Source organism: Pristiophorus japonicus, chromosome 16 (genome assembly GCF_044704955.1).
Source record: "Pristiophorus japonicus isolate sPriJap1 chromosome 16, sPriJap1.hap1, whole genome shotgun sequence".
NCBI lineage: Eukaryota > Metazoa > Chordata > Chondrichthyes > Pristiophoridae > Pristiophorus > Pristiophorus japonicus.
Window position 1 is genome coordinate 7,029,543 of NC_091992.1, and position 26,277 is coordinate 7,055,819.

The window sequence follows — 26,277 nt, forward strand, 5'->3', positions numbered from 1 at the left end:
GGAGATGAGAGGGTTACCTTACGATGATAGATTGAGTATACTGGGTCTTTACTCGTTGGAGTTCAGAAGGATGAGGGGCGATCTTATAGAAACATTTAAAATAATGAAAGGGATAGACAAGATAGAGGCAGAGAGGTTGTTTCCACTGGTCGGGGAGATTAGAACTAGGGGGCACAGCCTCAAAATACGGGGGAGCCAATTTAAAACCGAGTTGAGAAGGAATTTCTTCTCCCAGAGGGTTGTGAATCTCTGGAATTCTCTGCCCAAGGAAGCAGTTGAGGCTAGCTCATTGAATGTATTCAACTCACAGATTGATAGATTTTTAACCAATAAGGAAATTAAGGGTTACGGGGAGCGGGCGGGTAAGTGGAGCTGAGTCCACGGCCAGATCAGCCATGATCTTGTTGAATGGCGGAGCAGGCTCGAGGGGCTAGATGGCCTACTCCTGTTCCTAATTCTTATGTTTTTATGTAGTGTAAAATAGTAAAATCTTCCATTACTGAATGAATTAAATGATTGAGCAATTGAATATATGTTGTACTGAAAGTTGACGTGGCTGTTTGGCAGCGCGGCTTGAATCTGTGGGGCCTCCGCCGCGAGAGGTGTTCTCGTTTTAGTGTGCTGAATACGGGAGCACAAGGCTTTGCAAGGCCTGAAGTACAATTCGTGCCATTACCCCGAATCCTTGTGCTTTGGGATCCACTCCCATGTCTAAGACCGCGACGGGAAACCCCTGCCATCGTACTCTGGGTACCGGGAGAGGAAAGACACAGAGCCGGTCACTTTCTTCGGCAGCATTGCTTACCGCACTGCAGGAGTACCTTCACCACAGGGATGGCAGCGGTTCAAGAAGGCAGCTCACCACCACCTTCTCAAGAGCAATTCGGGATGGGCAATAAATGCTGGCCTTGTCTGTGACGCCCATGTCAAATGAATGAAATAAAAAATTATGGAATCAAAAATCCTGTTCTTTCATGAATTCTATTCAATTCATTTAATGTTCTGATAAAAGGCCATGTTCTCTCAAGGGTAAATCAAGTAAAACTTTAAAGTATCAATTTAACATTATATACTGAGGGTAGCTTTCTGAATTTGCGTTAATGTGAAGCATCATCTGCTGACTTCATATATTGGGAGATCAATGGTCAGATAAACATGGGCAGCACACCTACAATTTCCCAATGTGGGTGGCTGGTGGGCAAGGCACCCGGTCAGCAGTACAAACTCAGGAAATTGGTCAGCCTGCTTTTTGTCCTTTATTGTTGCTGTTTTTGGCAATGCACTGCCATAGGCCCAAGAACCATTATGTTCCACACATCATTCAATTATGTCTATCTCTCCTTGTCTTAATAAATCTCAATGCCATTCCTAACCAGATATTCATCAAGCTCTTTTATAAAAAAAGACTAGCATTTATATAGTGACTTTCACGATCTCAGGATGTCCCAAAGCGTTTTACAGCCAATGAAGTACACAAGTGGCACAATATTAACTGCTTTAACTAGGAGTCTATTCATATTCACAACTCTGGAGGGGGGGGGGGCGGGGCGGGGATGAGGGCAGAGGAATAGATCTAACTTTGCTTAGTTCTTATTGGAGTGTAAAAATTATTCTGGAGAAATAGCTCCAAGAGTTGGAAGTACATAGTTCACATTAAACCCCTTACAAAAGGGATACATTGAGCCAGCATTTCATTTCTCAACATAGGAATTAGGTGCAGGAGCAGGCCATTCGGCCCTTCGAGCCTGCACTGCCATTCAATAAGATCATGGCTGATCATTCAACCTCAATACCCCTTTCCTGCTTTCTCTCCATACCCCTTGATCCCTTTGGCCATAAGGGCCATATCTAACTCCCTTTTGAATATATCTAATGAACTGGCCTCAACAACTTCCTGCGGTAGAGAATTCCACAGGTTCATAACTCTCTGAGTGAAGAAGTTTCTCCTCATCTCGAAACTAAATGGCTTACCCTTATTCTTAGACTGTGACCCCTTGTTCTGGAACTCCCCAGCAATGGGAACATTCTTCCTGCCTCTAACCTTTCCAATCCTGTCAGAATTTTATATGTTTCTATGAGATCCCCTCTCATTCTTCTAAACTCCAGTGGATACAAGCCCAGTTGATCCAGTCTCTCCTCATATGTCAGTCCTGCCATCCCGGGAATCAGTCTGTTGAACCTTCGCTATACTCTCTCTCAATAGCAAGAACGTCCTTCCTCAGATAAGGAGACCAAAACTGAACACAATATTCTAGGCGTGGCCTCACCAAGGCCCTGTACAACTGCAATAAGACCTCCCTGCTCCTATACTCAAATCCTCTAACTATGAAGGCCAACATGCCATTTGCCGCCTTCACCGCCTGCTGTACCTGCATGCCAACCTTAAATGACTGATATACCATGACACCCAGGTCTCGTTGCACCTCCCCTTTTCCTAATCTGTCAACATTCAGATAATATTCTTCCTGTTTTTGCCATCAAAGTGGATAACCTCGCATTTATCCACATTATACTGCATCTGCCATGCATTTGCCCACTCACCTAACCTGTCCAAGTCACCCTGCAGCCTCTTAGCATCCTCCTCACAGCTCACACCGCCACCCAGCTTAGTGTCATCTGCAAACTTGGAGATATTACATTCAATTCCTTCATCTAACTCATTGATGTATATTGTAAATAGTTGGGGTCCCAGCACTGAACCCTGCGGCACCCCACTGGTCACTGTCTGCCATTCTGAAAAGGACCCGTTTATTCCAACTCTCTGCTTCCTGTCTGCCAACCAGTTTTCTATCCATGTCAATACATTACCCCCAATACTTTAATTTTGCACACTAATCTCTTGTGTGGGACCTTGTCAAAAGCCTTTTGAAAGCCCAAATACACCACATCTACTGGTTCTCCTTTGTCTACTCTACTAGTTACATCCTCAAAAAATTCTAGAAGATTTGTCAAGCATGATTTCTCTTTCGTAAATCCATGCTGACTTGGACCGATCGTGTCACTGCTTTCCAAATGCACTGCTATTTCATCTTTAATAATTGATTCCAACATTTTCCTCACCACCGATGTCAGGCTAACCTGTCTATAATTACCCGTTTTCTCTCTCCCTCCTTTTTTAAAAAGTGGTGTTACATTAGCTGTCCTCCAGTCCATAGGAACTGATCCAGAGTCAATAGAATGTTGGAAAATGATGACCAATTCATCCACTAATTCTAGGGCCACTTCCTTAAGTACTCTGGGATGCAGTCTATCAGGTCCAGGGGATTTATTCGCCTTCAATCCCATCAATTTCCCTAACACAATTTCCTGACTAATAAGGATTTCCTTCAGTTCCTCCTTTTCGCTAGACCCTCGAACCCCTAGTATTTCCGGAAGGTTATTTGTGTCTTCCTTAATGAAGACAGATCCAAAGTATTTGTTCAATTGGTCTGCCATTTCTTTGTTCCCCATTATAAATTCATAGAAACATAGAAAATAGGTGCAGGAGCAGGCCATTCAGCCCTTCTAGCCTGCACCGCCATTCAATGAGTTCATGGCTGAACATGAAACTTCAGAACCCCTTCCTGCTTTCTCGCCATAACCCTTGATCCCCCGAGTAGTAAGGACTTCATCTAACTCCCTTTTGAATATATTTAGTGAATTGGCCTCAACTACTTTCTGTGGTAGAGAATTCCACAGGTTCACCACTCTCTGGGTGAAGAAGTTTCTCCTCATCTCGGTCCTAAATGGCTTACCCCTTATCCTCAGACTGTGACCCCTGGTTCTGGACTTCCCCAACATTGGGAACATTCTTCCTACATCTAACCTGTCTAAACCCGTCAGAATTTTAAACGTTTCCATGAGGTCCCCTCTCATTCTTCTGAACTCCAGTGAATACAAGCCCAGTTGATCCAGTCTTTCTTGATAGGTCAGTCCCACCATCCCGGGAATCAGTCTGGTGAATCTTCGCTGTACTCCCTCAATAGCAAGAATGTCCTTCCTCAAGTTAGGAGACCAAAACTGTACACAATACTCCAGGTGTGGCCTCACCAAGGCCCTGTACAACTGTAGCAACACCTCCCTGCCCCTGTACTCAAATCCCCTCGCTATGAAGGCCAACATGCCATTTGCTTTCTTAACCGCCTGCTGTACTTGCATGCCAACCTTCAATGACTGATGTACCATGACACCCAGGTCTCGTTGCACCTTCCCTTTTCCTAATCTGTTACCATTCAGATAAGTCTGTCTCTCTGTTTTTACCACCAAAGTGGATAACCTCACATTTATCCACATTATACTTCATCTGCCATGCATTTGCCCACTCACCTAACCTATCCAAGTCACTCTGCAGCCTAATAGCATCCTCCTCGCAGCTCACACTGCCACCCAACTTAGTGTCATCCGCAAATTTGGAGATACTGCATTTAATCCCCTCGTCTAAATCATTAATGTACAATGTAAACAGCTGGGGCCCCAGCACAGAACCTTGCGGCACCCCACTAGCCACTGCCTGCCATTCTGAAAAGTACCCGTTTACTCCGACTCTTTGCTTCCTGTCTGACAACCAGTTCTCAATCTACATCAGCACACTACCCCCAATCCCATGTGCTTTAACTTTGCACATTAATCTCTTGTGTGGGACCTTGTCGAAAGCCTTCCGAAAGTCCAAATATACCACATCAACTGGTTCTCCTTTGTCCACTTTACTGGAAACATCCTCAAAAAATTCCAGAAGATTTGTCAAGCATGATTTCCCTTTCACAAATCCATGCTGACTTGGACCTATCATGTCACCATTTTCCAAATGCGCTGCTATGACATCCTTAATAATTGATTCCATCATTTTACCCACTACTGAGGTCAGGCTGACCAGTCTATAATTCCCTGTTTTCTCTCTCCCTCCTTTTTTAAAAAGTGGGGTTACATTGGCTACCCTCCACGCGATAGGAACTGATCCAGAGTCAATGGAATGTTGGAAAATGACTGTCAATGCATCCGCTATTTCCAAGGCCACCTCCTTAAGTACTCTGGGATGCAGTCCATCAGGCCCTGGGGATTTATCGGCCTTCAATCCCATCAATTTCCCCAATACAATTTCCCGACTAATAAGGATTTCCCTCAGTTCCTCCTCCTTACTAGACCCTCGGACCCCTTTTATATCCGGAAGGTTTTTTGTGTCCTCCTTAGTGAATACCGAACCAAAGTACTTGTTCAATTGGTCTGCCATTTCTTTGTTCCCCGTTATGACTTCCCCTGATTCTGACTGCAGGGGACCTACGTTTGTCTTTACTAACCTTTTTCTCTTTACATACCTATAGAAACTTTTGCAATCCGCCTTAATGTTCCCTGCAAGCTTCTTCTCGTACTCCATTTTCCCTGCCCTAATCAAACCTTTTGTCCTCCTCTGCTGAGTTCTAAATTTTTCCCAGTCCCCGGGTTCGCTGCTATTTCTGGCCAATTTGTATGCCACTTCCTTGGCTTTAATACTATCCCTGATTTCCCTAGATAGCCACGGTTGAGCCATCTTCCCTTTTTTATTTTTACGCCAGACAGGAATGTACAATTGTTGTAATTCAACCATGCGGTCTCTAAATGTCTGCCATTGCCCATCCACAGTCAACCCCCTAAGTATCATTCGCCAATCTATCCTAGCCAATTCGCGCTTCATACCTTCAAAGTTACCCTTCTTTAAGTTCTGGACCATGGTCTCTGAATTAACTGTTTCATTCTCCATCCTAATGCAGAATTTCACCATATTATGGTCACTCTTCCCCAAGGGGCCTCACACAATGAGATTGCTAATTAATCCTCTCTCATTACACAACACCCAGTCTAAGATGGCCTCCCCCCTAGTTGGTTCCTCGACATATTGGTCTAGAAAACCATCCCTTATGCACTCCAGGAAATCCTCCTCCACCGTATTGCTTCCAGTTTGGCTAGCCCAATCTGTGTGCATATTAAAGTCACCCATTATAACTGCTACACCTTTATTGCATGCACCCCTAATTTCCTGTTTGATGCTCTCCCCAACATCCCTACTACTGTTTGGAGATCTGTACACAACTCCTACTAACGTTTTTTGCCCTTTGGTGTTCTGCAGCTCTACCCATATCGATTCCACATCATCCAAGCTAATGTCTTTCCTAACTATTGCATTAATCTCCTCTTTAACCAGCAATGCTACCCCACCTCCTTTTCCTTTTATTCTATCCTTCCTGAATGTTGAATACCCCTGGATGTTGAGTTCCCAGCCCTGATCATCCTGGAGCCACGTCTCCGTAATCCCAATCACATCATATTTGTTAACATCTATTTGCACAGTTAATTCATCCACCTTATTGCGGATACTCCTTGCATTAAGACACAAAGCCTTCAGGCTTGTTTTTTTTAACACCCTTTGTCCTTTTAGAATTTTGCTGTACAGTGGCCCTTTTTGTTTTTTGCCTTGGGTTTCTCTGCCCTCCACCTTTCCTCATCTCCTTTCTGTCTTTTGCTTTTGCCTCCTTTTTGTTTCCCTCTGTCTCCCTGCATTGGTTCCCATCCCCCTGCCATATTAGTTTAACTCCTCCCCAACAGCACTAGCAAACACTCCCCCTAGGACATTGGTTCCGGTCCTGCCCAGGTGCAGACCGTCCGGTTTGTACTGGTCCCACCTCCCCCAGAACCGGTCCCAATGCCCCAGGAATTTGAATCCCTCCCTGCTGCACCACTGCTCAAGCCACGTATTCATCTGCGCTATCCTGCGATTCCTACTCTGACTATCACGTGGCACTGGTAGCAATCCCGAGATTACTACTTTTGAGGTCCTACTTTTTAATTTAGCTCCTAGCTCCTTAAGTTCGTTTCGTAGGACCTCATCCCTTTTTTTTACCTATGTCGTTGGTACCAATGTGCACCACGACAACTGGCTGTTCTCCCTCCCATTTCAGAATGTCCTGCACCTGATACTGACTGCAAAGGACCTACGTTGGTCTTCACTAATCTTTTTCTCTTCACATATCTATAGAAGCTTTTGCAGTCAGTTTTTATGTTCCCCTGCAAGCTTCCTCTCACTCGATTTTCCCCCTCCTAATTAGACCCTTTATCCTCCTCTGCTGAATTCTAAATTTCTCCCAATCCTCAGGTTTGTTGCTTTTTCTGGCCAATTCCTTGGATTTAACACTATCCCTAATTTCCCTTATTAGCCACGGTTGAGCTACCTTCCCCATTTTATTTGTACTCCAGACAGGGATGTACAATTGTTGAAGTTCATCCATGTGATCTATAAATGTCTGCCATTGCCTATCCACTGTCAACCCTTTAAGTATTATTTGCCAGTCCATCCTAGCCAATTCACGTCTCATACCATCGAAGTTACCTTTCCTTAAATTCAGGGCCCTAGTTTCTGAATTAACACCGTCACTCTCCATCTTAATAAAGTATTCTACCATTTTCTGGTCACTCTTCCCCAGGGGGCCTCGCACAAGATTGCTAATTAGTCCTCTCTCATTACACAACACCCAGTCTAAGATGGCCAGCTCTCTAGTTGGTTCCTCGACATATTGGTCCAGAAAGCCATCCCTAATACACTCCAGGAAATCCTCCTCCACCGCATTGCTACCAGCTTGATGAGCCCAATCTATATGTAGATTAAAGTCGGCCATGATAACTGCTGTACTTTTATTGCACGCATCCCTAATTTCTTGTTTGATGCCATCCCCAACCTCACTACTACTGTTTGGTAGTCTGTTCACAACTCCCACTCGACTTTTCTGCCCTTTGGTATTCCGCAGCTCTACCCATAGAGATTCCACATCAGCCAAGCTAATGTCCTTCCTTACTATTGCGTTAATTTCCTCTTTAACCAGCAACGCTACCCTACCACCTTTTCCTTTCTGTCTATCCTTCCTGAATGTTGAATAACCCTGGATGTTGAGTTCCCAGCCTTGGTCACCCTGGACCCATGTCTTCGTAATCCCAATTATATCATAATTGTTAATAGCTACCTGTGCAGTTAATTCATCCACCTTATTCCGAATACTCTTCGCATTGAGGTACCGAGCCGTCAGGCTCGTCGTTTTAACACTCTTTGTCCCTTTGGAATTTTTCTGTCATGTGGCCCTTTTTAGTTTTTGCCTTGGGTTTCTCTGCCCTACACTTTTACTATTCTCCTTTCTATCTTTTGCTTCTGCCCCCATTTTATTTCCCTCTGTCTCCCTGCAGAGGTTCCCATCCCCCTGCCATGCAGTATAATGTGGATAAATGTGAGGTTATCCACTTTGGGGGCAAAAATGCGAAGACAGAATATTATCTGAATGGTGGCAGATTTGGAAAAGGGGAGGTGCAACGAGACCTGGGTGTCATGGTTCATCAGTCATTGAAAGTTGGCATACAGGTGCAGCAGGCGGTAAAGAAGGCAAATGGTATGTTGGCCTTCATAGCTAGGGGATTTGAGTATAGGAGCAGGGAGGTCTTACTGCAGTTGTACAGGGCCTTGGTGAGGCCTCACCTGGAATATTGTGTTCAGTTTTGGTCTCCTAATCTGAGGAAGAACGTTCTTGCTATTGAGGGAGTGCAGCGAAGGTTCACCAGACTGATTCCCGGGATGGCTGGACTGACATATGAGGAGAGGCTGGATCAACTGGGCCCTTATACATTGGAGTTTAGAAGGATGAGAGGGGATCTCATAGAAACATACAAGATTCTGACGGGACGGGACAGATTAGATGCGGGGTAGATTGTTCCCGATGTTGGGGAAGTCCAGGGGACACAGTCTTAGGATAAGGGGTAAGCCATTTAGGACTGAGATGAGGAGAAACTTCCTTCACTCAGAGTTGTTAAACTGTGGAATTCCCTGCCGCAGAGAGTTGTTGATGCCAGTTCATTGGATTATATTCAAGAGGGAGTTAGATATGGCCCTTACAGCTAAAGGGATCAAGGGGTATGGAGAGAAAGCAGGAAAGGGGTACTGAGGGAATGATCAGCCATGATCTTGAATGGTGGTGCAGGCTCGAAGGGCCGAATGGCCTACTCCTGCACCTATTTTCTATGTTTCGATGTTAACCCCTCCCCAATAGCACTAGCAAACAGTCCCCCTAGGACATTGGTTCTCAAGGGACAAGAACGGTAACATTCTGTGTGTCGGTACTTAGGATGTTGTTTTATACTAAAGGATTGTTCTAACTGGTGAAGGAGACTTGATGAGAGCTCACTTGAGCTTTATATTTTAAATTATTTTTGCTGTGCTTTAGTGCTCCTATTCTCAATATTTCATAACTCTACCATATCCTGTAAATAAGTTTGAATAATTGTCAAAACTTCAATCCATGGGCAATATTTCCACCCAGCTGGAGCGTGGGAGCATAGCACGAGACTACAGTTAATCTAATCAAGATAGCAGTACTGTGAACTGAATATAATTAATCCCCTGTTCCACAATTCTGCTACTGAAGTAATTCTAGATGTTAAGGGGCAACAGTCCATTTACATTTGGGTATTGACCCTAAACTGGAATGCCAGAGACACAAGTTACAAATGAGGTAGTTGGAAGACAGGAGATGTCAGGGCAAATTTCAACTTCCCATTTCTCACCTGAACAACAGGCATCAGGAGTTGAAAATCACAGCAGGGAGGCAACCTCTGCCACCCATGGCCCAGCTTCTACAATTTTCAGGGAGATCTCTCAATGGGGGCGCAGCACAACTGCCCGCTTTGGGTGTGAAACTGCTTATATATGCAAACTGGGGTCCTAAGTATGTTTTAAGCTCTCGATTGCCCCACCATTTGTAGCTGTACCATCAGTTCTCTAAGCCCTATGTTGTGGAACTTCCTCTCTAAACCCGCCAGTCCTCCACCTCCCTCTCCTCCTTAAAACCTACCTCTTTGACCAAGCTATTGCTCAACCCTCCTAGTATTTTTTTCTTTGACATTTTCTGAAACCTCTGTTAATCCCCTGAGATATTTTTCTACATCAAAGGTGCTAAATAAATTCTGATGGAAGGTCCATCGATCTGAAACGCTAACTGTGCTCGTTTCTCTCTCCACAGATGCTGCCTGGCCTGCTGAGTACTCCCAACATTTTCTGTTTTTAGTTCAGATTTCCAGCATCCGTAGTATTTTGCTTTTGCTCTATATAAATTGTTATTATTTGGGAGCAGTGATGCATGACATCCAAAATGGAAAATAAAACAAATTTGTTTGATATATATCACAAATTGTAGTAATTTGATTTTGCTTTCAATTACTGGAGTAATATTGCATACAATAGATTGGTTAAACACAAACGTTGCATATGATCTGCTTTGCATACTGACTGCCAGGAATTGAGTCAACAAAGAGAAACTCGCAAACAAGGATTTGCATATATCAAACTGAAAAGTGAGGAGACTTTGTTGTACACGTTCAGGCTAAAAACTGGTAAAAGGTTTGTATATTCCAAGACTAACGCATTATAAATTCAATGTTTTCTGACATATTTTACTGATTAAGAGATTAAAATGCTGCATAAGATGGGATGAACATGGGCTTCATCCTTATTTACCTTATGACGATTTATTTTAATAAATGTGTGGAAATTTCAATTCTATAATTTATTTATTAAAAACATGGGTGTAGGACCACGACCCATGGTGCAGGGCACCAGAAAGTATCAGAATTACAAACCATGAAATGGATTATATCCCAGACAATGGGACAATTTAAATTGACTTTTTGATGAATCAAACTAATGCTTGCTCCTGTTCAAAAATGTAGAAGAGAAAGTCTGCAGTAGGAACAAACACTAAGAAAATGATTTCAGTTATATAATTATTCAGCAAAATGATTTCAAGCTTTGATGTTTTGTGAATATTAACATGAGGTAGTGCAGAGGCAGGCAAACTAAAATATATTACTAAATTAACTCATCCATAAGGGAAAAAACAATGATAATTTGTCTTCCTTTTACAATAACAACATTCCTTTGACAAGTCCATTATAAAACGTTTTTTTGTATAAAAAATTATATTTCTCTATAAAACTGATTTTCATTACTGAGGTATATATGTCCTGAAGATGCTTCAGTAGAAAAACGTAAAAGCAAGAGACTCAGTCAGTGATCCAATTACCTTGAGATTTAATTATATTTAATTATACTTTAACTAAATCGCAGTTAACCTTTTAGAGAGGCATTTTGTTTTGAAAAAGCAACTTGGAGTGGAAAAGAAAAAAATTAACCTGAATGAAACTTATTCAGCATGTATGTACATTTATAGAATACATGGCTGCGTTCTGCAAATAGTTGATATCTGTGCCCATTTGTCCCCACCTCTCAACAAACTGATGCACCTCAAACTGTGATTAACATAGCTACTTGTGAAAGAATGGAGCAATGCATTCTTAAGAATCTGCTGAATGAAAAGAAAAAGAATGAACTTGCACTTTTATAGTACTTTTCAAGTCCTTATGTTAAAATGCTTCACACTGATGAAGTACTTTTGAAGTGTAGTCACTGCTGTAGGGAAACACAGTCAATTTGTACACAGCGGTCCCACAAATAGCAATGAGATGAATGAACAGATGACCTGTTTTAGTGATTGTGACTGGGGAATAAATGAAAGAACTCCGCTGCTTCTCTTTGAATACTGTCATAGGATCTTTTCTGTCCACCTGAACCCACAACCTTCTGATTAAAGTACAAGAGTGTGACCATTGAACGAAAGCTGACACTTTTTAAAAATAAAGTTCCCTCTGCATGTTTCCACTCCTTTAAGAATTTTACCATTTAGGGCATATTTCTATTCTCTGCTCTTTTCCCTTCTAATGTTTACTAATTCACATGTATCTATGTTTAACTACATTGGCCACATCACTGTGCACATTCCAAGCCTGTCCATTGCCTCCTGAAGTCTCCCACTATGTCCCAAATTTGATATCAACAATTGAGTTCTGATGAAGGGTCATCGACCTGAAACGTTAACTCTGTTTCTCTGTCCACAGATGCTGCCTGACCTGCTGAGTATTGCCAGCATTTTCTGTTTTCATTTTTGATGAGAAAAAATGGGTTGGGGGACATTTGTGGAATCGTGAATCTATTTTTTTCCCCCACTGAACAGAAATTGATTTAGGGTTAGGGTTACTGCATTCGCAATATTTTGCTTTTGATATCAACAGCCTTGGTTATATTATTCCCTTTACACTTATGCCCAAATCATATCATTTGTTTATATATAGACAAAAACTTGGAATTATGTAGCGCCTTTAATGTAGTAAAATGTCCCAATACACAGAGACAGAGAGAAAATGAAAAACAAGAGCGGTCCCAGCACACACACCCTTGAGGCATGCTACTAGAGAGAACTCGTCAATCCAAGAAAGATCTATCTATTCCTTTTTACTATTTATCCTTCAGCCATCCTTGTATTCATGCTGTCAATTTACCTCTAATACCAAGGGCTTTAATTTTCGCAATAACACTTTGCCATGTTTGGAAAGTCCACCATATCACATCCACAACATCCCTTTGTTTGTATACTTTGTAACTTCCTTCAAATATTCAATTCAATTAGTCAAGGATGACCTGCTTTTTCAAATTCATGTATATAATGTCTGATTAACTCCTACCTTTCTAATTGTTTATTAATGTTATCTCTTATTCTAGACTCTTAGTTTTTTTTACCACTGATGTGAGACTAACTGGTTTATGGTTACCTGGCTTATCACCTTTCCCTTTTAAAAAAAACTAAAGTATAACATTTGTCAATCTCATTAATTTTGAAAAATTGTTTTAATTACCTACAAGTCCATACAAATATAATCTGGCATTAGCTCCGTAATTCTTAAGGAGCCCATTATATTATAGGTACTTTTCAAGCTCTGTCCAAACACACTTTAATTGATCAGGCAATTTTAACTATTTGTGAAAGTTAGTTATACCTTTTAGAACTATGCTGCTGGTTACCTATAACTTAATTTCAGTTTACTTGAAAACAAGCAGATATTTTCTAAATCTAATTCCCTTTCAATATTGTATTTTAAATAGCTTAGTGATCTACTATATAAAAAATATTATAAAGTCACAGCTGTCTAGAGTTAAATTTCTCACCTTCTGAGCTGGTCTTTTTCACTTTTGTGTTAGAGATTACGCTTTTCGCAGCTGATGAATTAATTTCCAATCCTTTCTTTAAAGTCAGGGTGCCGCTAGCTATATTAAGAGCTGGATTAATTTCATTTATGTTTGTATCCTCTTCTAGTTGAAGCAGTCCATCAACTGGTTCTGTATGTTTGTTGCCCTGGACAGCTGTCCTATCGCTACTGTTACATACTAAGGCTGAAATTGAATTTTTCAGTTTATCCTCATTGCACTGGATCTGGGCAATCGGCACTGGGGGAGAATACTGCTCTGGTACTAATATTTCAAACTGAATAATGGATGCTTTTTCTCTGACAGTTTTTGACTTCCCTTTATGTTCTTCCTCATACTGCGAAGGGGTAGCAGAGAGCTGGGTGCTGAAACATTTTTTTCGTCTTTTCTTTTTTAATTGAATTCTGGCCATTGTTTTAGAATCACAAGATTTTGTAACCGTATTTCTATATTCCTTGGGAAAAAGTGCTCTGCTGGATTTTTTACTAGCTGATGTATCATATGTTCCATCAGTCTGGGTTACCAGGCTGCATTTCTCATCACTATTTATACAATTTAGTTTTTCAATCCGCGTTCTGTCCTGATAGGGTCTTTTGGAGAGTATATTTACATACATACTTCTGAGTCTATAATTTGATTTATTTGAAGGTGCATTTTCTGTTCTCTCTCTTCTAGCTTTCCTCTGCCTCTGGCAACCAGCTACATCAGATAAAATGGACATACTTTTCATTGGACTTTCCTTCACATTAATTTGCATGCTTGATCCATTCAAAGTGGATCTTTCCATTAACTCCTCCACAAATGAGTTCTCTTTTGCTGCCTGGACAATTTTCCTACTTTGGGGCTTCATAGTCTTCCCCTCTGCCAGACTGCTCCATTCACATGATTTCCTTTTGCTTTGTTTGTACAGATTGTTCCGTTTAACAGGACCATTCTTGTCTTTTTGGCTCGGTGTCTCACCTGATGCTTCTATATTATCTTCATGCTTACTTAGTGCACTTTGTAGTGGCTGTTTAACACTATTCCTTTTTGCAACCTTTCTTCTATCTCTTAGATGTATACTATGCTTATCTGAACAGTCTCCTTGTCCCTTCTGCACACAAAGCGTGGATACAGCCACAGAAACCTCATTTGGAAAAGTTGCTTGGCTTTTCCCAGCAGAAACAACTGAGGAATTATTAATGCCTAGGAAAAGAAATTTACAAAAATGGAAAATAAATGAGACATTTTAAACAATGAATTTCTCGACTATAGTCATTTAAGTGCAACAGAAATATATCAAATTAGAAGATTTTTCATTTTAATATCTGATGACAAGCCAAACAAAGAGGACAATTCATCAACACTGGTAGCAATGCCAGCTTGGTAGAAAGCCCACTAAATAGAAAACTGAAAAAAAACACCGAGGACTAGAATTTCCTGTGGCTTACCACCCGGTTTCTGGGCGGTATTGGCCATTGTGGGTGATAATCAGGTGAGCGAAAAATTCCCTACCTAAGTTACGCCGGCGGTTTTGAGGTACCGCTGGGGAGCGGACTGCCGGCATGCACCGTCCTGAGATTGCCATGGCGCAATATTTGGCTGAGCGGTGACCCGTAAGTAAGCATGAAAAAAAATGCCCACGAGGATCAGCGGAGCTGGGCGGTAGGTGAGTAGCTCTTCAAAAAAAAGGTTAGTAATTGGTTTTTCACTCATTATTTTAAAATTCTGTTGTGGTGATTTAGTTTAAAAGGGTCTCGAGAATGTTTTTGAAAATTTTTTTTGGTGACGTTTTTTTGAAAAATTATTTTTAGCTTTTTTCTGCTGCTAGGCCCAACCTGCAGCCTCAGGGTAAATTTTTAGTGATTTTTTAAATTTATCGCCCATTTTCTTTAGAACGCCCAATCGACCCGAAATTCCACTTTTCCACCCAGATTGGGGGTGCAACGCGCGGCCATGTTTTTCGCTCAGCGGATTTTTTGGGGGGGAGTTGGGGGGGGGGGGGGGGGGGAGGGAGTTTTCACCGGCGATAATCTTGGGAATCTAAACGATCTTTTTGGCGGCAATTGGGCACTGGCGGGCGGTTGGGAAATTCTAGCCCTGAATCTACTAAGAACTGTGGGAAGGCTGCAGTGGACTTGCTCGTGGATAATACAGATTTCTACTGAGCATGTTATAGGCTTCAAAATATTCACCAGTATTAAATATAGATTGTTAATGAGATTTTGAAGTAACATTTGAATTTATTTGCAATTTGCAACACACTTGGTATTTGGTGCTATTTTAAGATAATGGCGAAAGAACCAAAGGGAAATTAAGTGTTTTTTTTAAAAACACAGTAAGTTGTTATAATCTGAAATGCACTGCCTGAAAGGGTAGTGGAAGCAGATTCAATAGTAACTTTCAAAATGGAATTGGATGCATACTTGACAAGGGGGAAAAGAGCTGATGAGTGGGACTAAATGGATAGCTCTTCCAAAGAGTCGGCACGGGCACAATGGCTTCCTTCTGTGCTGTATGATTCTAAGATGTTAAAAGCTTTAACGGATCTGCAGCTCAGTCTGGTGAAATAATTTTCAATTTCACTTAATCAAGGAGGATAGTACAGAAAATTTCTTTCATCCCTAATTCACTACTATTTAAAAAATAAATAAATGTAATCCCACCAGATTCCTTTCCATTATTTATTCAAATTGTAATATAGCCGTGCAGAAATATCAGAATAATGATATTGCAAGTCAGTTTGTCAACTGGAGAGAGGACACTTCCTATCACAATCTTTTTCATTTCCACAGAGGTGATTCTATTTAATTCAATCTGAAATACCTGTTGATCTTAATTTTCATCAAGGAAAACAGCATACATTATTTGTGCATTTGCGAAGCGTTTAGTGCCATTTCCTACTCACGAAAGGATCACTCAAAACAGGTATATGCAATAAAATTGAAATTTTGAGTAAAAATGTTCATGGTCTTGTACTAAGTAAATACTAGTTTTTCTAATGAGATGTATTTTGAAATCCTAAAGATGTAAGGCACGAAGGTGAATTATAGTCCCAGGTTGTTGCACCATGAGATGGTAGAACACCATTTCACACCCAAGATCTCCCAGATACAAAGGGCCATATTTTGTTCTGATGTCTACTTTTTTGCTAAAATTAGCAATGAGTAAACAGTACAATAAAGGCAGAAAGCATTTGCAGGCGATTTGTCTGCAGGGCTATGAAGATTTCTCATTCATTAAAAATATATTAAAAGGACCATTAGGGATGTGAATAAAAATAAACATTTTGCTCAATGTGGCATTAAGGTCCTTAATGAAGAATTCATGGAACTTTCCTTAGCTATACAGTCAAATGGAAAAGTGATTACTTTAGTCCTTTCCATACCTGAAATTAGTGAGCTTAATCAATATGAAGTATAATATATTTAGCAATTCTTGGCAAATGACAGTGGAATCGGGCCTGGTCTCTGAAGCTACAGCAAACCCCAAAGAGGAAAATACTAACAAGATACTACCTGAAACTTTCCTCAGGATAAACTGGGTGTAATGTTACCAAGATATTTTGTTGAATTGGAACGCATATTGGCCTGCTCCAGGGAGCCATCTGGATGCCAAAAGATTATTAAAAATGTATTTGAAGACAATGAAATTGTGGCACAAATATTTGACTTTGCATTGGTTAAAATGATGCGAGTTAAAATATTGTCCATTCCCAGGGAAAAGGTCTAGCTGACATCTAATCCCAGAGGACAAAAGTCATTCTTTGTCCACAGTTATTGTATTTACTTTTCCAGATATATATATCTAATAACAACAACTTTTATTTATATAGTGCCTGTAACGTAGTAAAACATCCCAAGGCGCTTCATTCACAACAGTGTTACAGACAAACAGATAAATTTGACACCGAGCCACAGAAGAAATTAAGGCAGATGATCAAAAGCTTGTTTAAAGAGGTAGGTTTTAACAAGCATCTTAAAGGAGGAAAGAGAGGTAGAGAAGCGTAGAGTTTAGGGAGGGAGTTCCAGAGCTTAGGACCCAGGCAGCTGAAGGCACGTCCAGTTTGAGCAGTTATAATGAGAGATGTTCAAAAGGCCAAAATTTGAGGAGCGCAGACATCTTGTGGGATTGTGAGGCTGAAAAAGATTACAGAGATCGGGAGGGGCAAGTCCATGGAATGATTTGTAAACAACGATGAGAATTTTGAAATTGAGGCGTTGTTTAACTGGAAGCCAATATAGGTCAGAAAGCACAGGGGTGATGGGTGATCTTGACTTGGTGCGGGTTAGTACACAGGCTGCTGAATTTCGGATGACTTCAAGTTTATGTAGTGTGGAATGTGGAAGGCCGGCCAGGAGTGAGTTGGAGTAGTCAAGTCTAGAGGTAACAAAGGCCTGAATGAGGGTTCAAGCAGCAGAAGAGCTATCTAGGGAAAATAGTTATGCAGAAAAATGGAGTATGATATTCTATACAATGAGTGTGGTTCGGAAATGCAAATACTCATGTTTCTGAATAAAATAAGTATACATAAATATAATATATATAAATCTGAATATAAAATACATAAAAATATTTGGTGATACCTAATCTTTCAAAATGTAAGTATTTATCATTTCATTGGAGGCAAAGGATTCATTGGAATGCTTCTAAGGCAGGCTCTGCCCCATTTCATTAACCATTTACGACAGTTACAAGCATCCTGACTATTCATAACAGTTTACAAGCACCCTCCACCTTGGATAAACAAGTGACCAGCACCTTATCTGATTTCAGATTAATTTAAGCCCTTTGACAAACAGCAATTTATCTTATAAAATCATAATTTATCTAACAAAATTGTTATAGCCTGCAATTGGTAACTGTTTTAATATATAATCTACTGTCTCTTTCACATGTGCCTGTAACACTGATATACAGGCTCTCATGTTAAAATGGGCTTTGACGCATTAGTGAACTTTAAGATTTATACCAGTCAAGAGGATTGTTAACGGATTGAGAAGTATTAAAGGGTCACTGCTGTTCCTTTGATTTTATAATTACAGTAAAATCTTTTTAATTCTTGCATTCTCAGGAAGTACACATTTTAAAATCGTGCACTACTTCCATTTTGTTAGCGATTCAAAAATATGATGACATTTAAAAAACAATTCTTGATGAGAGAAAAATAAAGCTGCAAGTTCCAAACTCCAGCAGTGTTGTTGTAGGAAGGATCCATTCAGAGGCCAAGAATTTCAGCTCGAGGGGAAGGGCCGGTGACTATCTAGCACCTGGATTCATTGCAACAACTTTGGTAGAGGCCCAAGAATACCAAGCTACTTGGTCAGGGAAGTATGGTATGGGGAAAATGCAAGAAAATGGGAGAGAAAAATATCTTAAAAGGCAGGAGTTTCCTCCTAAATTGAAGACTCTGTGAAATACATAAAGCATAAATTAGAGATCTCCTGGTCAATGTTTGCATTGCAGGGCTGTAAATTCAAGCACAAATTTGTTTAAAAGTCAAGTGCCTACTGCTTATTACCACTTTTTCTTCAAAAGTAGTCAAGACATTTGAAGTGGTAGAGAGGCGACTTTGGATAACAGCACAACCCTCAGCACAAGTGTATTATCCAAAGTATCTTCTCTATCCAGTTGATAACCTACAATTCATAACAGTTTACAAAGATTAGTACACGGGCTGCTGAGCTTTGAATAACTTCAAGTTTACGTAGTGTGGAATATGGAAGGTCGGCCAGGAGAGAGTTGGAGTAGTCAAGTCGAGAGGTAGCAAAGACATGAATGAGGGTTTCAGCAGCAGAAGAGCTAATATCTAGGGAAAATAGTTATGCAGAAAATTGGCTTCTTGAAAATGGCTGATTGGGTACATGTTTTAGGGGAAATTTCTCGCGGTTCCTCTCCCCTCGCCGTCTTGGAATATGGAGCACTCGGGTCATGCGGTAAGATTAATGTTTTCAATTTGAACATCCTGAAAGAGCTCCAGTGAGATCCCATTCAAGTGCAGTGACACCTACATGCTCTACAGAAGAAATGCAAAAGACACAATGGAAAACCATACTGTAATAGAATGTATAAACAGGCAGATTTGTATCTATAATCAAACTAGATATTATGGTTTCCAAAAGTACCATTTATAAATCGTGTAATACATCTTTGCATAAATGTTGAAACTTTATTTAGCAGCTGTGTGATACAGCATATTGGAGCCTCAATGTATTGCAGCATGGAGTTTTGGAACTTAAAACTCAGCCCCACGACTCCCACTAAATTCATTATATTAGTTATGCCACCATGGTGAGGCACCAAGCAGAGACCAAGTGTTCCAACAAAAGAAAAAGGATAAATTGGAGTCAGAGTCACCTCTGGGGCCCTCTCCCACACTTCCTGGTAGCCGGTTTCAGAGTGCTATTGGAATAGGGCTCGGGAAAAGTCACTTTCTCAGTGGAATGTGTGCATGGTGTGGGAAGACCAAGAAAAGGGAGAAAAAAAAAAATAGGGAGAAAAAAAAGTTAAAAGGAGGCAGAATCTTATCCTTAAGAAACAAATCACGACAGATTTGATGCATAAAATGTTGCAATATCATTGTTCAAGGGGATATACAGCAAAAATCAGTGAAGTCAACAGAGCTGTCACTCTGCCAAAATGAAGAGAACCATTTCCAACAAGATTCTCTTCACATTACACTAACTATCTGACTACTACATCCGGAGATTACATTTGAACATATTTCATGATATCCTAAGCCAAAAATATAATACATAGGCCATTTAGACAATGAATTCCAGATATGAAATTTAATCACAAGAAATCCCCCGACAATATTTTACCTGTTTCTCTTTTTATTATAGTAACCAATACCTTAAATTAATAATTATTTTAAAAGACAGGATATAGTTCTTATATGTAGTTAAATTTTCTTTAATGACCAACTTAACCATTTGACTTTTACAAACATAATTACATTTACAGCTTCTGATGCAAATGTGTCAGTTACTTGACTGTGAAAAGCAACTTTTCCAGATCTCCAAACTACTCCAACATGTGGAGCACTTACACTTACTTTTGAAGGTACAATCTCAGAAAGGAGAAAAGGATACTCTATGGGAATGTTCTTCCTTTTATCACTCTCATTATTTATATCACTATGTGCTACCCTGCAGACCTATGTTTCAGGTTGGGTGGAGCCAGATATGTTCATTATTGGGAACAAAAAAGATGCAATGCACTGAGAAATTATATCTAACAACTGAGGGATAATATTGCAAACCTGTACGACGAGAGAGAAACTGGCAGTACTCTTTGACATTAAAGACTAATGTGGTACTATAGGCATCGGATTTCTTGATATAGAGAGCAATGCTGGTTAATGGTAAATACTACTTTTGAATGGGTTCACTATAATTTTTGTTCTCCAATCATCACATTTTATTATTTAAAAAAATGGACTATTTATGAAGTAGCAGACACAGAAATCGTTTATTCTGAGACAAAGCAGCCAACCCAAGAATTGCAGCAAGATCAGTAACAAATTATTAATGTCAAAGACTATGGTGTCGCAGCAGTTCTGCCAAAGTAGTTCCTCACAAAAGTGCCATATGCCATTGCACAAAATGACAGCTATAAAGGTTAACTAAAAGACATTGAAAAACATAATTATAAATTTACTGCCTAGCCAGTGCCCAATGTTCACTGCCAATCGTTTTTGTCTTGGAATACTGTTTGATTAATAGTTTAACAAACATTATCATAGCACAAAACTATTTCCATTCGCTGTAGTGGAAAAGACAATGGCTACCTGCTTTTTAAAAAATCTAATCTTATTTATGAATGAATCTTTAGTTCCCTATTTTAGTCCATTGCTGTTTTAAGATCAAACTTTTGGATGTCTAGCCCACAGATAAACAACTTGTTAACAAAATCTCTCAGTAAATGTGCTTTTTGCAACTGCATAATATTGTACTACTGCCACCAGATGTCTTTAGCACATTGGGATGCCTCCTTACTGAGTGAACTAACAGAATCCAATGGAATTCTGTTATGATTAATTTCCATTTAAAACGCACTTAAATCTATTGTTCTTGTATGCCTCGGATTTACTAGTGTCATTACCTAATCATTTTGTCTGGTGCCTTTGCAGGTGTGATGTGAAATGATGTTAAGGAAATCTCAGTTCGGGAAATCTAAGCCTAGTTTATAGCCGGCAATAGCCTACAGCACAAAATCACTCCAAATTTGGGATTCATTGATTCTCATATACAGCGAGGTCCATATTATTTGTGAAATGAAAAATTTTAAATGGTGGTGCAGTAGGAAAAGCACTTCAGAGGTTGGGACTGAAGTGTACTGCTGGGACAGTGTGGAGGGATCTTCCCATACTATATCTGACATGATGCTGCACAGGGTGGCTGAAGTGAGAGGATGTTCTATTCCCCACCATGAACATTCCTCATCTTAACCAAAACATTAAAAAAACTACAGAAGAAGAAATTATATTAAATAGCTTGGTGTATTCTTAAATCAGAATGAGCCAGCATGATAGAATAGGATATATATGTGTTTCCTGTTAGTTATTGTCTTTAGTGACACTTAGGTGCTGCGTACATATATTCTCAGTTATTAAGCTTGTACCTTTATTTCTAGATCTGGACAGCCTATGATTCCTGCTCTTTGCTACTTTGTCAGTTTTTGCTAGCTCGTCGACGTGCTGATATCCGACACTGACATCTTCCTCCTCATCTATCAGCATAGCTAATTCGGGTACATTTTTGTCTTTAAATTCCAAGTTGGAACACCGCCTGGTGAGATTATCTTCCTTCTGCTCAAAATGCGTTATATCGTTTCCATTGGATTTTGTCAGCTTTTCAAAGTAGCTGGGTCCTCCATTTGTACTCTGAAACATTTCCACGCATTCAGTTCCTATGTTCTCAAGTGCAGCAGCACAACAGCAGATATCATCAGCTTTGACAGCGTCTGGTGAACTATCCACCCTTGCTGTTTCTAAACATTCTTCCTCTGGATCCTGGTCAAAAAGCTCAGGGGTGAAACACCATGTCTCATCCTCCCTAACATCCTCTTCTTCCTCTGCAGGCTGCTGCATATCAGTTTCAACCAAGGGTGCTATTCCCATCACCTCTGCCTCATCCTCACATAACAAACCCGCAACAGAGGAGGGTGATACAGCCATGGAGCTGTTATAAGAATTTCCTGTACTGTCATAAGCAGTTTGGTTTTCCTCATTATCCTGTACTTCACATTTTACTGCATTTAACAATACATTTTCGCTGATGTTTATTGATGTATAAGTATCTTTCTGCAACATGGTCTCAAACTGAACAGAAGTTATTTCTGTTTTGTGCTGTCTCTGGCTAATAGAGTTACACAGCATGTTCTTATCATGATCATCTTGCATGAACTGAATAGTTGGAAAATGCGACTGTGTGGATGGTGTCCGCATAGGTGTTGAAGTCAGGGGTCTTTTTTTGAAATACTGCATGATAGATCCTGCCACATTTTTTGTGTCATAATTTTTTACATTTTTCGCTTTGATACTAGCACTTCTGAAGAGCGGAGTCTTGGTAACTATGGTTGGAACAGAATTAGCTTCCTCGTTATCTGTAAGCCAAGCAACAATTATCAAAAGCCATGAAATGTCAGTACAGTGCAATTTTACCCGAACATTCGCTTTTCACAACTATGTAAAATCTACTGCAAAAAATGAAATAAAAGCATGATCAAAATTTTGATTTTGAGCGCTCGGTCATACACCATGCACTCAAATCATGATTGCTGTAAAGGATCATCTTAAGCAAGCTCAGAGAAGCCTACTAATCACCAGTGGAGTACTGAACTCTCAAATAAAGCCATTGTTGTAAAGTAATCGGCGAGATTTTGGGCACAGCATTACGGAAAGGATATACTCGAGACACTGTAAAAGAACAGCTAGATACACTTGAATGATATCAGGGATGAAAGGATGAAAGTTATGGAGAGACATTGAGCTGCATTTGATCAAATGAAGGTTAAGAACCCTCATCGAACTGTTCAAAATTGTGACAAGGTTTGAAAAGGTAAATAGTGAAAGATTATGTCCACTCTTTGGTGAATTGGTAATAAAGGGACGGGTGCATAAACTCCAGATTAGCATAGGAAGCATAAAGGAGAAAGTTAGAAAGATTTTCCCCTACAAAAAAGTTTATTAAAATATGGAATGCATTACCCCAAGTATTGAACACAGTCAATACAGACATTGAACAAGGAATTAAATAAACATGAAGAAAAAACACATTTACAGGAAGGAGGAAAAGAGCAGGAAATGGAGTTAGAATGGATAGTTCCAATGGGAAAGCCAGCACTAGAACAGGCAAGATGGACTGAATAGCTTTCTTCTGTACCAAAGTTTTGATGATCCAAATCAATATTCAAATTCAAAAAAATTAGTGAGCCAGATCATGTGCAAAGCACTTAGCGAGTGACTGAGTGTTCCACATCTGGGGAGAGGGAGTGGAAAGAAAGCCAACAGAACCAACCCCACCACAAGAATCATAACCACTGTTAGCTGATTTGAGAGCAAGGCTGTCGATGGGCGTAAAACAGCCTACAACCCATAATATCTTGCCTTCGCCAGCAGTGGTAGCAATAAGAACGTGGGTTGGTTGTGGGTGGGTGGGTGGAGGAGTTTATAAATGAAAAACAAAGTCGATTGAGTTTGTTGGCAGATTCTAATTTTACATAATTCAGTGCATAACTGTCTTAAATCAATTAGAAAATAATTTAGCACAACTTGACCCTTGCAGTCCACTCACTGTCATGCAAAGTCCTTCAGTGGTCAGCATGAAGTGATATGGGACATGGACTATTTCAGCCTACAATCAATACTATCCCATGGGTGATAGTCATTCAAGAGGGGAAAAAACGGTCTTGGCTTCTTCTGCTCAACACCAGATTAGTTTCACAGGCTCAAAATAACTCAAATTCAATGTCACTTATCAAAACTCCAATAATCTCATTCAGGTGGGAGTGATGAGGAGGCTCTTCTCTGAAGTTGCAAATTGAGGCACTTTTGTCAGAGCAGTAGAGAAACAGGTTTATCTCTACTGAGTTATACCTATTTGGTGAAAGGTAGACAGCATTTTGGTTCTAAGTGAGGGAACAAATTCCACTGTTATTCCTCACCTAAAATACATACAAGACCCTTCCCCTAATATTAAAAATCTTTATACTGTTTTCTTATGGGTCATACCAACCCATTAAGTTGCCTGTTGAAATGAATGGTGCTTTATTAATACTAACCAGATATTTCTGTCATGCTCGTCTTACTGGTGTCACTGAAGGGAGGTGTAGGAATGGCACTAGGACTAGTCGTCTGGTTTGCTGGGCTAGCATTAGGTGGGGTGCACTTCGGAATATCATTTTCCAAGCAGCCTTGTGTGTTGACAATCTGTGACCGATAATCCTTGTTCTCAACAAGTGCAGGCTTTGACAAACCTTCATTTGAATATTCTGTGGTAATAGCAGGTATTGCATTGACGATCTTGGGTAAATGACCAGCACCCTTCTGGTGAGCATTGGAAAACACACACAATGAATCCAATGCACAGTTGAAGTTTGGATGGTGTTGGACCTGTCGACGGATCCACTTTGATAGACCTATAATTAAACAAAAAGTAAATATCAGTGAAAATTTAAAAAAGAATGAGCAAAATAGCATCTAAAACAGAGGACAATCATTCTAGAAAATGAGTTATAGATTTTATGTCGCGTCACACTTATTGTGAATCAGAAACGCGATGTTTAAACAGAAGTTTGTGAAAAACAATCTAATTTAAACCTAAAGCAAACATGCACTCAATCATTATAATGGTTTATCCTTCTTTTCAATGTAGGCATGTTATTGAAATTTATTTCTAAAATCCTCAAGATTTGAATAAATTGGTACAATTTTTAAAATAATGCTGCTTGTCCAACCAGTGCTCTCCGTATTAATTTGTAACAGATAATTTACAGCAAACGTATTCAAAAAAAAAACTGTATTTACTTTCAATCCCACTCTTTATCCACTTCATTTCAAATCCTGCCACTACTGCAAACACTGCAGCACCAAAGCCCAAAGTTGTAAAATGCTTAATTAATTATATAGGCTTTTTACCAAAGTCATAAAAACCCAAAATGGTTTTAAAATCTTTTCTTTTTACCCTCACAACTTTCTATGTTTACTCATACAAAAACAAGGCACAGCAGTTTCCCAGCAGTTACAATTGTGATTGTTAACTCACATACATTGATACAGTTTAGAAAATGACTTTTATTTATTTTGTATTTTATATATTTGTATGCAAATGATTTGTGCTTAAAGTTTTGTTAAAATATATGAAATCACTTAAAAAGTTATTTTCTTCTATTTTGCGTGTTATTTTCTCTCAACTCGTGCTGTTTTGTAAAGTCACCTTGTCTCTGCTTAGCATTCCCTTTAAACAGCCTATCCATGCTTGGTTAATCTCCATGTAGAGATTATAACGCACTCTAAACCAACTATTATTCCAATGAATGTTTTCATATAAATTACTTTTCTGGTTCAACAGTTGAAACTGCAACAATTGCAGCTACTCAGTGAAATGCTGTCTGCTATTAGAGTGGCTCCAATAAATGTATTTTCAACCAAGTGAGCAGTAAAAAAGATTGAGTAGAATAAAGTTTGAGTATTGGTTGAGTCAAATTAGCATACGTGCGTAAATTGGCCTCTCACGGTGGTTTTTATGATCTCTGAACCCGAGTTATGCACCAGTACTGGAGTTCTATCGTCATTTCTGCATTTGCTAAACTTAGCAAAAAAAGACATGAAAAGTGGATTGTTGAAATAAAGTGTCATGCAATAATTTGGCTAATTTTAGCCCTGCTCTGAGCATTTGTACCCTCTCAAAAAGGAGTTTGTTTACAAAAAGTTAATCAAAGGAAAGAAAGATTCATTTAACAAGCTAACATCTTGCTAAAGGTCATTAATGTTGAACCCATGCAGAATTCCACAGCTAGGTAGATACATTGAAAAGTGAATATTTTTTTTCCATTACTGAACTTAAAGAAATATTTTCAAAAACTGCCATAGCAGTAAAGAAAATGAAAATAACAGAATTTTCTGGCCTGCAGCACAGGGGCGGTAGGTACTGATGGGTATATCACAGTGGATTTGAAGAGGTCAGCCCAGGAGCAAAACAGGTCAGTCTGTGAGC

The 26,277-nt window shown here is 39.8% G+C and overlaps 1 protein-coding gene across 3 annotated transcripts in view; it reads right to left on the reverse strand.

Moving 5' to 3' along the window:
- brip1 (BRCA1 interacting helicase 1) overlaps positions 1-26,277 on the reverse strand; it is a 533,845-nt gene that overhangs the window by 269,276 nt on the left and 238,292 nt on the right. For 2 of the 3 annotated variants that reach the window (XM_070856933.1, XM_070856934.1), the window contains exons 19-21: positions 24,344-24,700; positions 21,683-22,666; positions 13,040-14,263 (exon numbers count right to left, since the gene is read on the reverse strand). In XM_070856933.1, coding sequence (XP_070713034.1) covers positions 13,040-14,263; positions 21,683-22,666; positions 24,344-24,700 — 2,565 coding nt within the window. The remainder of the gene's footprint in view (positions 1-13,039; positions 14,264-21,682; positions 22,667-24,343; positions 24,701-26,277) is intronic. The other variant, XM_070856935.1, reaches the window with a different exon arrangement.